The sequence below is a fragment of the Vanrija pseudolonga genome, chromosome 5 (assembly GCF_020906515.1).
Source record: "Vanrija pseudolonga chromosome 5, complete sequence".
NCBI classification, from domain to species: domain Eukaryota; kingdom Fungi; phylum Basidiomycota; class Tremellomycetes; order Trichosporonales; family Trichosporonaceae; genus Vanrija; species Vanrija pseudolonga.
Window position 1 is genome coordinate 773793 of NC_085853.1, and position 13104 is coordinate 786896.

The window sequence follows — 13104 nt, forward strand, 5'->3', positions numbered from 1 at the left end:
ACTCGAGCGGCGAGCGGCGAGCGGCCGCTGTGTGCGGAAGGTGACGACACTGTCTCTGCGCCTCGGCGGCATTTTCGAGAGCCAAGATGCAAGAGCCGCATTCGCCCCCGCCAAATGCCCAGCGTCTGCCGTTTGCTGCAATATTTTCTTCGCACGGCGGTGTTCTGCAAGATGATTCGGTGCTGATAAGGGCGACCAAGGCCGTGGGGAACGGAGCCAATCTCGGCGATCCCCCGAAACACACACTCGCGGGTGGCTGTCATGTTGCCCGCGGTCGTAGCTCATCCATTGAGTGATACTCGCGACGCAAGTGCTGCACACTCGAGTCACACAGGGTTGTGCTGCGCCCGAGCGCCGGAGAGCACGCCGTCTAAAGGAAGGCATTTTCAAGGCAATGACGAAATTGGCGCTGTGCAGAAAGTGCACTATTACTGGTGACGTCGGAAGTCAGACATTGCCGCCCCCTCCTGTTGTCGTTTCAAGGGGGAATGGAGAGTGCTTGGGTCTTGTCTGCCAGTGTAAGCCGCCGCATACAAGTCAGCCGGTGCTGCAACAGCGCATGCTCAACATGTCAGCGTCGTCTGGCTCGACGAGATGGCTACGGTTAACATGCCCAGTCGGTTTACCGGCGGCAGTTGCTGTGGAGCTCCAGCGGTGGCGCCGTTGCCGGCGGCAATGGCTCAAGAGTCTAGTCCACGTCATTTTTCTCGAGGGATTCCGTACGGCAGTGGCTCGCTGTCCAATCACAAGCGTGGATTACCCACTGTGGGCCAGGGGCCAAGGGATTGGGTGCGAGTGTCCACCAGAGTGACAGATTGGGGGTGCGCGCAGGAGGACTGGCGAGGTCATTCAGGGTCGTCGTGGGCGCGGCGCTGACAACGCAGCACGGTTGGTCCTTTCGGTTCCCACCGCCCACGGTGTCGCGCCGCCCTGCCATGACAGCGCCCAGCTTCCATCCACCCACCCATCCACCCACCCACCGGCAAACCCCCCCAACCAACCCACCGACTGCCCCCCCCCCCCTCCCCCCAATCTCTCTCCTGCCTCTCCCGCCCCACCCTGCCCACTTCTATATCATTCCTACTCGTTCTCTCTTTCTTTCACTTCATCTCCTTCTCTCATCTCCCAAAAAACCAACCAACCCCCAACAACTAAACTCAAAATGTCTGTCCAGGTCGGCATCAACGGTTTCGGTAAGTGTCCTTGAGCAATCTCTCTGTACAATGTAGCGTCCGTCGTAGCTTTGAGGCCGCAATCGGTCGGGGTCGGTTCGTCGTTCACCCGAGGCCGAGGCCTCTCCGGTGATCCAGCAGGTCCTCCTCTCTCCTCATTGTTGAAGCGTCGGCTGTTACACAGCGAGCCCCATTCACTGATTAATGATGCTGACATGGCGTAGGTCGCATTGGCCGTATCGTTCTCAGGTAAGTAAATCGACTCGACGAGTCGACGCACGTTGCAATCTTGAAGGGGACGTGTCTAACCCGTGTGTAGGAACGCCATCGAGCACGGCGACCTCAACGTCGTTGCCATCAACGAGTGAGTGCATCGGCCTGTCCCCCAAAGGAAGACGCGGTTGCTAACCTGTCGCCAGCCCCTTCATCGACCTCGAGTACATGGTCTACATGTTCAAGTACGACTCGACCCACGGCCGCTTCAAGGGCACCGTTGAGCAGAAGGACGGCAAGCTCGTCATCAACGGCCAGGCCGTCGCCGTCTTCGGTGAGCGTGACCCCTCGGCCATTCCTTGGGGCCAGGCTGGCGCCGAGTACGTCGTTGAGTCGACCGGTGTCTTCACCACCACCGACAAGGCCTCTGCCCACCTCAAGGGCGGTGCCAAGAAGGTCATCATCTCGGCCCCCTCGGCCGACGCCCCCATGTTCGTTGTCGGTGTCAACCTTGACGCCTACAAGCCCGAGTACAAGGTCATCTCGAACGCCTCGTGCACCACCAACTGCCTTGCTCCTCTCGCCAAGGTCATCCACGACAACGTGCGTCTTACTATAATATCTCTCGTTCTGGTCAGTGTAGCTGACCTGGAAAACAGTACACCATCGTCGAGGGCCTCATGACCACCGTCCACGCTACCACCGCTACCCAGAAGACCGTTGACGGCCCCTCCAACAGTACGTATCGTCTGGGACCCGTGCTACACGTGCTTTCCGAGCTCAGCTGACCCTTGGCAGAGGACTGGCGTGGTGGCCGTGGCGCTGCCGCCAACATCATCCCTTCTTCGACTGGTGCCGCCAAGGTTTGTGGCTTGCTTGACTGCATTTCGGAGCGCCGGCTAACCATCGTTTCAGGCCGTCGGCAAGGTCATCCCCTCGCTTAACGGCAAGCTTACCGGCATGTCGTTCCGTGTCCCCACCTCGGACGTTTCGGTTGTCGACCTTGTCGTCCGCCTCGAGAAGGGCGCCTCGTACGACGACATCAAGGCCACCATCAAGAAGGCCTCCGAGTCGGCTGAGCTCAAGGGCGTCCTCGGCTACACTGAGGACGAGGTTGTCTCGACCGACTTCCTCGGCTCGACTGAGTCGTCGATCTTCGACGCCAAGGCCGGCATCTCGCTCAACCCCAACTTCGTCAAGCTCATCTCGTGGTACGACAACGAGTACGGCTACTCGCGCCGTGTCTGCGACCTCATCGCCTACGTCGCCAAGGCCGACAAGGCCTAAGCGTGTGCGGTAGAGGCTTGGAGTTCATATTATGAAGTACTGAATGCAAAGTGTTTAGACGAGCGGTGCTGTGTAACTAAGCGCTCTATGCAGCGAAACGCCTGTCATGTCCATCTGCGGAGCAGCGCTTGCATCACGACATCGGAACGGCCATGGGCGCTTTCGGATCGTCATGACACGTCGACACTTGAACGCGTCTGTGCAATACGCGATCTGTCAACCCTAACTTGGCCAAGGTAGACGCTGGACTTCCGGCAGCCCTTGAGGCAAGGCGGAACATGCACCGACGGCCTGCCCGTCTATGCACTCCGCACTCCGAAAGACGGAACATGGCCCGTGCCGCCATGCACGCCGCCGAGAAGCGGAACATGCAAGCTAGACCGCTTAACTGGACGCGCGGAGCATCACGGAGGTGGTGACGTTCCGGTCAAGTAGTAACCGTGGAGCCCCATCGGGGATCAGCGGTCCAACGACCGACCACCATACAATCAGTCAGTTGCCGATGCTCGGACAATCGCGGATCTACTGCTGCACTCGGATCAACACGGATCAACTTGTGCAGCGATCATGGAAGCAAGGTTATCAATGTCGGAGCAGCAGGGCAAGGGTCTGGTAAGGGAGACGATCACATGTTCAGGATGAAAGCAAATCTAAAGAGATCAACCTCGCGGCTCGTGTCGGGGAGGCACTTGGCGCATTTTGGGCGGGTTACACCCGCCGCCAGGTCACTGGCGATGGTCTCCTGACCACGCGCAGCCTTAGACGGCATCGGGTCCTCAAGTATCGACTATCCAATGTGTATCCTCTCAGTGGGACACAGTGACTGCCGCCGAAGAACCGAGTATCCTGCGGCGCCCAAGGACCAGCCCGTCATGGAACACAATAGCACAATGAGACGACGACCGCCGATGACCTCGGCTACATGCAAATGATATCTAAATAATGCGATGTGGGCTTCTATGTTCCGTATCCGGAAAAGAGGCCAGACATTGTAATATACAGGACATTGACAAAAGGTTGGAGTAGCCACGGCCTGCGAGGCGCGACGACAAATCCGACGACGGCGAGGATGAGTGCCGCGGATGCAGCTGCCTGCAAGAGCCTGTTACTGTCAGCGAGTGCCAATACAGACGAATGATACCTCGTGTTTGACGACAGCGGCCGCCCTATGCTAGACAATTCAACCAAAACAAGAAGTGGAAAGAAGGGGAGGAGAGCGTGATCCTCGCTGAACTGATGTCTGTTGGTCACCCAAACGTTACGGCCCCAGACTGCGATAGCTGGAGCAAGCAAGGGAAGGATGAAGAACGTGACCAGGAGGGCGGAGACCTGGAGGTAGCTGCGGGGACTCTATGTGCAAGTAAGCTAGGTGCTGTGGCGCAAAGAGCATACCTGTTCACGCCCATGAGGCAACGTCAACACCAGTTGGACAACGAACAACATGACGGATGCCATTCGGTAGGGGATAATGAACTTGACAAGAAGGCTGAGGAGCAGCCCTCCCCCAATGCGAGGCAGTACACTCCACCGCTTGCTGGTCGAGGGGCTGCCCAAGTAATCAGCATCTACCGACAACGACCCCGATGGCGGAACGTACGGCGTTTTGGAGGGGGAAGGTGAGAGCACTTTCCCACCAACATTGAGGAGTTGCTCGAGGAGTAGCTCTCCTACCACGACAGCTCCGTACGACCAAAATGCGGCCACAAGTGAGAAAGGGGCGAGGTAGAGGTGAGTAAAGCCGAGGAGGAGCTCATGTCCTGGCAGGCCTGCCAACGACATCAGAGACTGCACAAGAGACAATGCCAAGGGGACGACCGTGCCCAAAGCCGCGTGTTGCTTCCATCGTCGACTGATGATCGCAGTGAGTGACGACCATCGTCCTGTACAGGTCAGTTAGGATGAGGTAGAGACATCTGAGGGCGACATACCTGAAGATTGAGCCTCGTGCAATTGTTGGAACACCAAAATACCGACCCACCCGAGGCACCACCCGAGCATGGCAATCCTCAGGCGGAGCACTGCTTTGGCCAATGACGCGATTAAATCCAGCTTTACCGTTACTCGTTGAACAGGGCAGTCTGGATTCTGATAGATGCGAACATCAAGGCCCTGGGTGGATTGGCTGTGTCCAATAAACGGAGCTCCGGAAATGTGCGAATGGATCACGACCGAGGAGTTACCAACGGGAAAGTATCGAGATTCGTATGAAGCTTGATATTCCCAGGAAGGAGGCTTCGATAGGTGCTGGATAACTGGTCTGTGGTCTGTATCGTCAGCATGGCCTACATATGTCGTGCTCTAGAGTCCCAATCACAACCCACTTGTGCAATAGCTCGTCCTCACATCCAGCCGCCACGCCAGAAGTGACGATACAACCGGTTTGTTGAAATGCAAGGTGGCATAAACCGGTACGTCGCCTCCTGGATTGAAGTCTATGAATCAGCGGGGCGCTTCGCCTTATCAGACTTACCCCAACCCGATTTGACGTGCCGCCCTTCAAACCTTGGTCCTCCAGAAGCGAATAGCGTCCCAAAAGGTGTAGCCACATCCAAGTAGCCCAGGATGGGCAACACATCATGGACGATAATGGCCAGAGCGGATTCATCCGGGTAAACGCCTTCACCTTTCAATGGAAAGGGCAGGTCCTCATTCTTAACCCAAGGGATAGCCCTCACCGAAAGGTTAAGTCCTCGACATTGATCGTCCGCTTCACAGTACAGCACGTCGACGGGAGGCTGGGCTATTGTTCGAGGGGACGTATGATGTAGGCGGAGGATAATCGACATGTTTCGGGAGGTGACGGGGAGCTTCTCATGCTTCCAAGTCTCCTTCGCAGGCCATCCAGCACCGGTTGCGGCCACGGTGACCGAAGGCAGCATGGGTTCGAGAAGCCATCGCTTTGCAGCATCGAGCTTCGCCTCCCTCGAATCTGTGGCAGTCATGTCGAGCAAAGCTCGGGCAACCCTCCAGCGGACTTGAACACACCAAACCATGGCTTGGTGATCAACCCCGGTCCAGGCGCCTGGCATGCCTGTAGAAAAGCTTGCAAAGCCGCCATCGACACCAATCATGTGCTGGGACAAAGCACAGCTGTCAGACACGATCTGGGTATCGGAATCGCCTCCACAAATGGAGACTAGGAGCGGCTGCTCTGATCCAGGCGTGGGGTTGTTGATTGTCGAGTATATCCTCTCCAGGTCGTAGTCGATTGCAACTGGGGGAAACTGATGTGGCGTAGACATCGTCACTATCGAATCAATGACATTTGAAGGCAGCTGAGAAGCGGCGAGACGTGAGGCGATCCCTCCCATCGAGTGTCCTAGGAGAACAACGCGAGTCGGCCTCTCATTTGTGGGGAGATGATGGTAGGACGACAGAATGTGAGGGACGATGGCCGCGATATAGTTCGCCTGATCGCGCAGAGTGGGTGCATGGAATGCTGAGAAGTCTTCGTTGAAGTCGACTGCGGCAACATTAGCCGCGTCAAAGGTCATGACTCTCACTGCTGAAGAAATCAAGTGGCTTCGACCACACCTGACGGTCGGTCGCATCATCGCCATCGAACTGCCGCTCGGCCGACGACGCGATGGAGCGGACTTGGCCAAAGAACCCCGCGTTCCCTGGAACAAAGATGACGGGCTGACCGGACGGCTGAGGGAGATAAGTCAGACCATGGCCAGACGGCATCTCAGCTTCATACCTTGTTTGACAGCGGCCAGGTCTCGCGGTAGAGGTAGACTTTGTATTTTGAATGGGACAATCCAGCATAGGTCTGTTCTTGAAAGTTGACCCACATGCGAGGCATTTCGCATCCCCATGCCCCAGAGACTTTCTGGTCCTCTGTGAAGGCCCAGAACGCGCCAAAGGTCAAGGCGCACCAAAGCAAGGTTATCCAGGTCATGGGTGAGGTCATGACGGTAGAGCCCAGCAGTTGAGCTCCATTTGGACGCTTATGATGCCGAGGGACATTCATTGATCCCTGGTGATCCTCGTTTGTCAACAGAGTGTGGCGAGCGAGAGACGGAGATGGTAGGTGGGTGATGTAGGGTGGGTGAGGCCAGATACTGCTCGACGTCGTCTCACGAAAGTGGAGGTTGGTTGCCCATCATCGTAGTAATGTTGTAATCTGGTCCCGTCCCTTATTTCCGTCGTTTCAAACACGTCATCGTCATCTTGGTTTCTTCCTTCAATCCTCTTTCACTCGACGACAGTCATGGCGACAGATCCATACGTAGATGCCAAAGGGTTCGTCTATCCTGACTGGGGAGATACCAGGCTGACAGCGAGGCAGAGAGGTTGAGGCTAGCATCCGCAACGTCAACACACTTCTCAACTCATATGCCCGCATACGGTCAACCTCGACAGACTCAGCCAGCTTGACCGAGACGATCGAAGAGCTTCAAACCACACTGGGGTTGCTCGAGACCGATTTGGACGATTTGGAGGAGTCGGTCAGTGCAGTAGAAGAAAATGGCGACCGTTGGGGAATCAGCGACTCTGAGGTCCGACAACGACGAGCCTTCGTCAATCGCGTGACAACAGAAGTGCAGGTGAGCTGGCTGCCTCCCATGTTCTGCGCAACGCTATTAACCACCGGCTATAGGCACTACAGAGGCGTGTGCACCAAATAACAGGAACAACATCTGGTTCCTCTTATAGGGATTATGCCGAACCGGCCTCTGACGCCCAGTTTGAAGAAGCAGAGCAGTGGGAGCGGGAGGAGCAGCAGGTAAGTCAGGCCGCTGGTAAGGTGACTGATGGTCAGGTCTTGATACGCCGGCAAGACGACACCTTGGGGGTGATCTCTGGTACTCTCAATACAATCGCATCCCAGGCTGGACTCATCGGACAAGAAGTGGTGGAGCATAGCGAGTGCGTGACCGGCTGCGCTGGCTGAGCCAGTGGACACGTCTAACTCTTCACAGAATGTTGGACGACCTGTCCAGCCGCGTAGATGGCACCCAATCGAGGTTGTCCAAAGTCACCAAAACGATGCAGAACTTTATCACCAAGAACGAAGGTCAGTTGCTAGCGGTGCCTCCCTCAACGAGTTGTCAGCTGAGACTGGTCCAGACACTCGCAGCTCTTGGTGTATCGGCATCCTTGTGGTCGTTCTCATCATTCTGCTGATCGCAGTCATCCTTGTCTGATGGCCGATGCTCCCTCCCAGCATACTCTGTCGCAGCTCATCAATGTACATACAATCGGCATGCTACCGGCTCTACTCAACCAAGATCGTGAAGTTGTTCCTCTTCTTCCCGTCGTTCAGCAGCTTCTTGCTTCGGAACTCGGGCAGAATGCCGCTGTCCTCTCTCCACCGCCAAAGCCAGCAAGCAACCTTCCCGCTCTCACGCCACTGCTCCTCGACCAGCGTAAAGCCGATCGATCCTACCAATCGCTTGAAGTGGTCATGAGTCATGTATCGAGAGTTTGCGACACATGGGAGTGGAAGGGTAATGAACAGCAGCGACGATGGTCGTGATCGTAGATGGGCATGACACAACTTCAACATTCGTCCTGCGCCGGTTAGCCTCTGATGCTAACTACTGGCTCACCTCTATCCGCGGGGTCTCCAACAAAGTTGAGCACAAGGCTGCAACTGATGATGTCAAATTGGTCTTGCTCAGTCGCGGGAATGGGGCGCTGAAGGAAGTCTTGCTCGAGGATGTCCGGGTGGCGCGAGTTGAGGTCCATAGGGGAGTTCTCAATCCAGCTGGAGCAGCTTTGGTAGTTGTCCGGAGTGAGAGCACCAATTTCTAGCATCCTTGGCTCTGTCAGATATCACGCAGTGACTCGGGCGAACTCACCTGAGCTTGGTTTGCTCACTGGCACTGGGGCCGGGGGTGTTCAACCCCAGCTGATTGAGCCAACTGATCAAAACTCGTGATGTGTCGCCCCCACGTTGGGAGGACTGGCCTAGGGAGCTTGCATGTTGGTACGCTTCGATGCCTCCGAGAGATTCGAGTTGTGCGTCGATTTTGCCAAGGCGAGTTTGGAGATCAATGTCTGCGGTGCCAGCGGCCTTTGAAAGCTGTCGGCGGAGGGCGCTTCGCTGCTTGAGCAAAGTGTGGTAAGAGGAGATGGTGGCTTGGGCGACCTTGTGAGAGATGGTGGCGGACCCTGCCTTTGCTGAAGCCGATGATGCGATGGGTCGCTTCCTAGGCCGCTTGGCGGGCATCTTGCCAGTTTGACTTGCGCCCAAGCTGCGTGCAATGCTGGCCGACTGTCGACGGTTTGACGACGTTTTGTTGGATTGTTGGTGATCATCATGCAGTCAAAAGATAATGGTTCCTAACCCCTGCTGCCGACGAGATAAAAAATTGATCCCGCCGGAGCCTGCCTGGCGGCGTCGCGGCACTGATCAAAGACGGCATATGTAGAAGCCAAGTCGCCTGTGCCCGCCCGCCCGCCCAAGGGTGGAGGAAGCGATCACTGGCCCGAATCGACGAATCGACGTCACTTGGTGTCTGTCCGCTCGCCTTGTCACCTGTGCACTTCTCATCTTCTCGCACATCGTCTTCGTCGTGACTCCCTCCCTCGCTCTCAAGGTTGCTAGCAATCTGTCGGTCCCTCAGTCTACACGTCATCCAACCCGTCCGTCTGTTGATGTAGCCTCCCTCGCGAGGTATACAGTGTCCGGTAAGAACTCACCCACATGCCGCCCTGGAGCTTTCCTCGAGATGTCCTCTCCAACTGACACGCCCCCTTCCAGATCATGTCCGACTTTCGCTCAGTTCCGGCTGATGCCCAACGTGCGACGCCTAATTCACACAGGCAGACGTCCTCCAACGACTTTGGAGACTTCCATTCGGCTCCACTTTCGGGCAACAACGGGCCGGACTTCTCTCCATTGATGGGAACATCGAGCCAGCCCCCGCTTTCCTCATCCCCCGTAGCGGCGCACTTCGCCCTCGAGGACAATGACCTTCTGGGGTCATTTGACGATTTAGATGAGCGGGGCCGGTCGTTGTCTACAGCTCCCGCAGCTGGACGCTCATCGCGCCCGACGCAGCTTCTGGATCTCACAGACGACGACCCGCTAGTCGTCCCGGCACCATCGACCGCTACACTTCAAACTTCATCGCGTCAGACACCCACTTCACTCAGATTTCCAGACGCTGCAGGCTCATCTCCAACACGGTTGAGATACATGCACCCGACGAAAGACTACTCGGGTCCCAGTTCACCCCCAAAACTGACAGATGTGGGTGCCGACATCGTCTTCCACGCGCCGCCCATTCTTGGGAAGGAAAACGCAGCTCGGCGCATGCGTCGCATGTCCAACGAATATCTCGTGAATCCCCGAGGCAGTTTGTCAAGAGCCAGCAGTGAAGGCTCTCGAGCGCACCATCACCAATCGCATTCACTTGCCGACGCCTTGGCAGCAACCAAGCTGGCCGGAAGATGGAAGCGATCCGTTCTCAACCCTACGCCTGTCGGTGAAGCAGAACCGCCCAGTAAGACAGCCATTCCCATCGACGTGAGCCATACGTCTCCTTTCGCCTCCATCGAGCAAATCGCTGGGAGCTATACAGCGCCGACCGGGACCCCCGGTTTCCGCCCCTCGGGTCCAACATCTCACACATCTGAGCCTGAATCCGAGTGGCTGGATACCCGATTATCTGGAAGAAGGGACCTCACTACACCGGTTCTTGATATCACTCAAGCCCAAGCTGTACGTTTGGGTTCTGCAGCGTATTATTACGTGACCGGTGTCTAACTACAGCAGCTGCGCGGTAATTTGCCACCCCGACAGCGCATAGGGGACACTTGGTCTCTCCTCTGTAAGCAAGCGCTGATACTTGCACTCCTTCTTGTCACTGACCTATCGTAGTCTCTTTGGATCAGCATGGTGCCTCATTGTCGACACTCTACCGTTTGGTCGAGGCGTACGCTAAGGATCACCGAACCGCCGGGAATGTCCTGGTGGTCCGCGACGCTGAAGGTCATACATTTGGGGTCTATTTGAATGAGCCGATTGTGAAGCGCGAGGGAACTTACTATGGTTCGGGGGAATCGTACGTGGCACAACCTCCACAACCTCCTCATTCGCCCGCCCTGCTGACGGCCTAGGTTCATGTTCAAGTTTGTGGAAGGCGAGAGCCAGCCGCGAATCTTCCGATGGACCGGTCGGAATCAATACGTCGCCCTCTGCGAAACAGGTTTCATCTCCTTCGGGGGAGGGTGAGTTTGCTACTTCTCGCTTCTGCTCACGCGGCACAGCGGAACGTCTTATGGTTTGCTGCTCGACTCGACGTTTAGTCGGAACTCGTCTGCAACCTCCCCAGCCTTCCAGAATGAGATCCTGTGTGGGGCAGGTTTCAGTGACAAGGGAGAGCCCTTCGATTGCATCGGCCTGGAGGTCTGGGCCACATCGTGATAGGCATCTGCTCTACTCGGCCACGTACACACAGCACATTAGTACTTTTGATAGGCGCGTTCACAAGAACAACATTCATGCACTCTTCAACTCCTGCCCACCTCCGATACTCTGAAATCACTTTTCCCTTCTTTCGTTCTCTGAAGCAGCACCGTCTCTCGGCCTGTCGCGACAGTGACCGCTGTATAACCGCATGCGGAGGGGGTCCAAGGCTTTTAATGGGGCTCTCACACTGGCCTAGGTACCAGATAGACTTTGCCAGAGCCTCAAGTGAGGAGCCTCGAGGCGGACGGTGGTAGCTAGCTTTTTGAAGCTCGCGCCACAGGCAACCGTTCGTCTCGCTGTGCGAAGTGGGGATAGTGGCAGCGACCTGATAATGTGGCCGGCTCCATGGGATAAAGCTTCCTTTAAACTTGTATTGCCGACGAGCAGGCATACCTGGCCTGGCCCAAACTTTGAAAGCGATCGTTGCAAGCCAACTTGAACAACCGAACAAGCTGCACCGTGAACATGGTCATCATTCACTGCGTGTGAACCTCCCTGATGCGTTTCATAAAACAGGAAGGGTATCGTTCGGCCAGTTCAGCTCCCCTATCTTCCAGAGATGGGAGTGAAGCGCACTGTCACTATTAATTAAACCCACCAACATTGGCCGTGAGGCGCACTGCCACTATCGAACTCACCAACATACCGAGCCGGGCACAACAAGGAGTGAGGAGTTGATCCGGCATCTATGTCTAGCTCGGCTCGAGCCATTCATCATGCATAGGCAGGTCTACTACTCTCCGGCCCCCCCGTACCACCTGCCTTATCCATCCTACTAAAATCAGTTCCAGCTCGCTCTCCCGGAGTTGGTGTCCGATAGGTGTGTGCGCAACTACGTTGTCTGTGACGACCGGAACATTGCGGCTCAGATTGTTGCGAACATGAATTCGGGTGCACGATGCTGACTGATAGGCCTTTGACGTGACCACAGCCGATACCGAACTGCCACTATCTGTTAGAAGCAACCAACCCCTCTCCAAGTCCCATGCCTGATGTTCTCAGCGCATGAAAATGATCTCTCCAACGAACTCTACATAGCCTTCATCCCAGATGTCAACGCTTCTGTCATTTTCTAACAGTGCCACCATGTCCCCGGCATGTCTGTGGCACCTGTGCCACAGACATTGGAACGAGTAAGTCTCTAGCAAACTTGGAAGCCCCGCGTTGTGGAGATGCCCTGGCTTCTTCAAATCGGTGCTCACCTTGAACTCGCAGAGTGAATCATAAACGAAGCTGGCCTTGGTTTGCACCCTTCTGGGATGGCCAACCCACCGAGATGGTGATTTCAACCAGACACCAGGAGAATCTGCTCGGTTGTCTCAAGTGTAGGACCTTGAGGAGCTCCTCCGTCACCGGAGTGTTTCATTGTTGCTCGTGGTGTTGTGAGCCAATTCTTTGGACTGCCGAGCTCTAGCCAGCTGCCTGGTCTGACCTGCAAGGTTTGGGGTGGGTGCACTGTGTTCGAGGGCCCTCAATTGCCCATTTTGCCGTGTAAATCTTAAGCACAGACCTTCGCGCAAAAGGGCAGCGAATCCAAGAGGGAGTGGGGACAGCTAGCGATGAATCAACCAATTGCCACGATTGTCTTAGTGAGAGTACGTTGTTGATGAGAGTTCGTTCATCTCAGTGAGATGTGTTCATTACATCTTTGTGGTTTTGGTGGAACTTCCGGAGAAGTGTGCCTTGATAGCCAGTTTCGGACGCGTATATAAAAAGACATACGTGCATATATACAAAGACAGACGTACACATGCAGAGACATGCTAGCCGTGTAGGTTTATGCCTGTCAAGAACCGCAATGTAAAAGGGTAACCGGTAATTGTCAGGAGGCGGCTTCATTATATATATGCCAACAATGCCAACAACGGGTTGAAGGTCCGTCCTTACAGCTAAGGATATATTCAATGGCCCATCCTTTCTTGACTCTTTGATGACGGAGAGGACTTCCTTAATTCATGCCTACAATGAATAGTGATCATTCGTGGCGTGGTTGCACAAGTACAGAGG

At 55.7% G+C, this 13104-nt stretch overlaps 5 protein-coding genes across 5 annotated transcripts; 3 read left to right on the forward strand and 2 right to left on the reverse strand.

Annotated features, from left to right (window-relative positions):
* Positions 1-1108: 1108 nt before the first annotated feature.
* On the forward strand, positions 1109-2735 carry GPD_0 (Glyceraldehyde-3-phosphate dehydrogenase). The gene is made up of 7 exons (XM_062773505.1): positions 1109-1193; positions 1397-1421; positions 1492-1536; positions 1592-1988; positions 2045-2123; positions 2184-2248; positions 2301-2735. The coding sequence occupies exons 1-7, from the start codon at positions 1163-1165 to the stop codon at positions 2670-2672; spliced, it is 1014 nt and encodes a 337-aa protein (XP_062629489.1). The 5' UTR covers positions 1109-1162; the 3' UTR covers positions 2673-2735.
* An 894-nt stretch (positions 2736-3629) lies between these two features.
* On the reverse strand, positions 3630-6698 carry BST1 (GPI inositol-deacylase; the record flags this gene model as incomplete). Its single annotated transcript, XM_062773506.1, has 9 exons — positions 6373-6698; positions 6176-6323; positions 5143-6135; positions 4994-5104; positions 4601-4924; positions 4270-4552; positions 4065-4218; positions 3924-4001; positions 3630-3764 (listed from the first exon to the last, which is right to left on the reverse strand). The coding sequence occupies exons 1-9, from the start codon at positions 6643-6645 to the stop codon at positions 3630-3632; spliced, it is 2499 nt and encodes an 832-aa protein (XP_062629490.1). The 5' UTR covers positions 6646-6698.
* Positions 6699-6885: 187 nt separating this feature from the next.
* On the forward strand, positions 6886-7822 carry Stx6 (Syntaxin-6; the record flags this gene model as incomplete). Its single annotated transcript, XM_062773507.1, has 5 exons — positions 6886-6917; positions 6964-7288; positions 7402-7544; positions 7598-7692; positions 7746-7822. The coding sequence occupies 5 exons, from the start codon at positions 6886-6888 to the stop codon at positions 7820-7822; spliced, it is 672 nt and encodes a 223-aa protein (XP_062629491.1).
* A 71-nt stretch (positions 7823-7893) lies between these two features.
* On the reverse strand, positions 7894-8850 carry BMT2 (25S rRNA (adenine(2142)-N(1))-methyltransferase; the record flags this gene model as incomplete). The annotated part of the gene is made up of 3 exons (XM_062773508.1): positions 7894-8189; positions 8228-8443; positions 8499-8850. 3 exons carry the CDS (start codon positions 8848-8850, stop codon positions 7894-7896), a joined length of 864 nt encoding a protein of 287 aa, XP_062629492.1.
* Positions 8851-9134: 284 nt separating this feature from the next.
* On the forward strand, positions 9135-11148 carry OXR1 (Oxidation resistance protein 1). Its single transcript, XM_062773509.1, has 6 exons — positions 9135-9311; positions 9385-10347; positions 10402-10456; positions 10507-10690; positions 10746-10856; positions 10896-11148. Exons 2-6 carry the CDS (start codon positions 9388-9390, stop codon positions 11050-11052), a joined length of 1467 nt encoding a protein of 488 aa, XP_062629493.1. The 5' UTR covers positions 9135-9311; positions 9385-9387; the 3' UTR covers positions 11053-11148.
* Positions 11149-13104: the final 1956 nt, after the last annotated feature.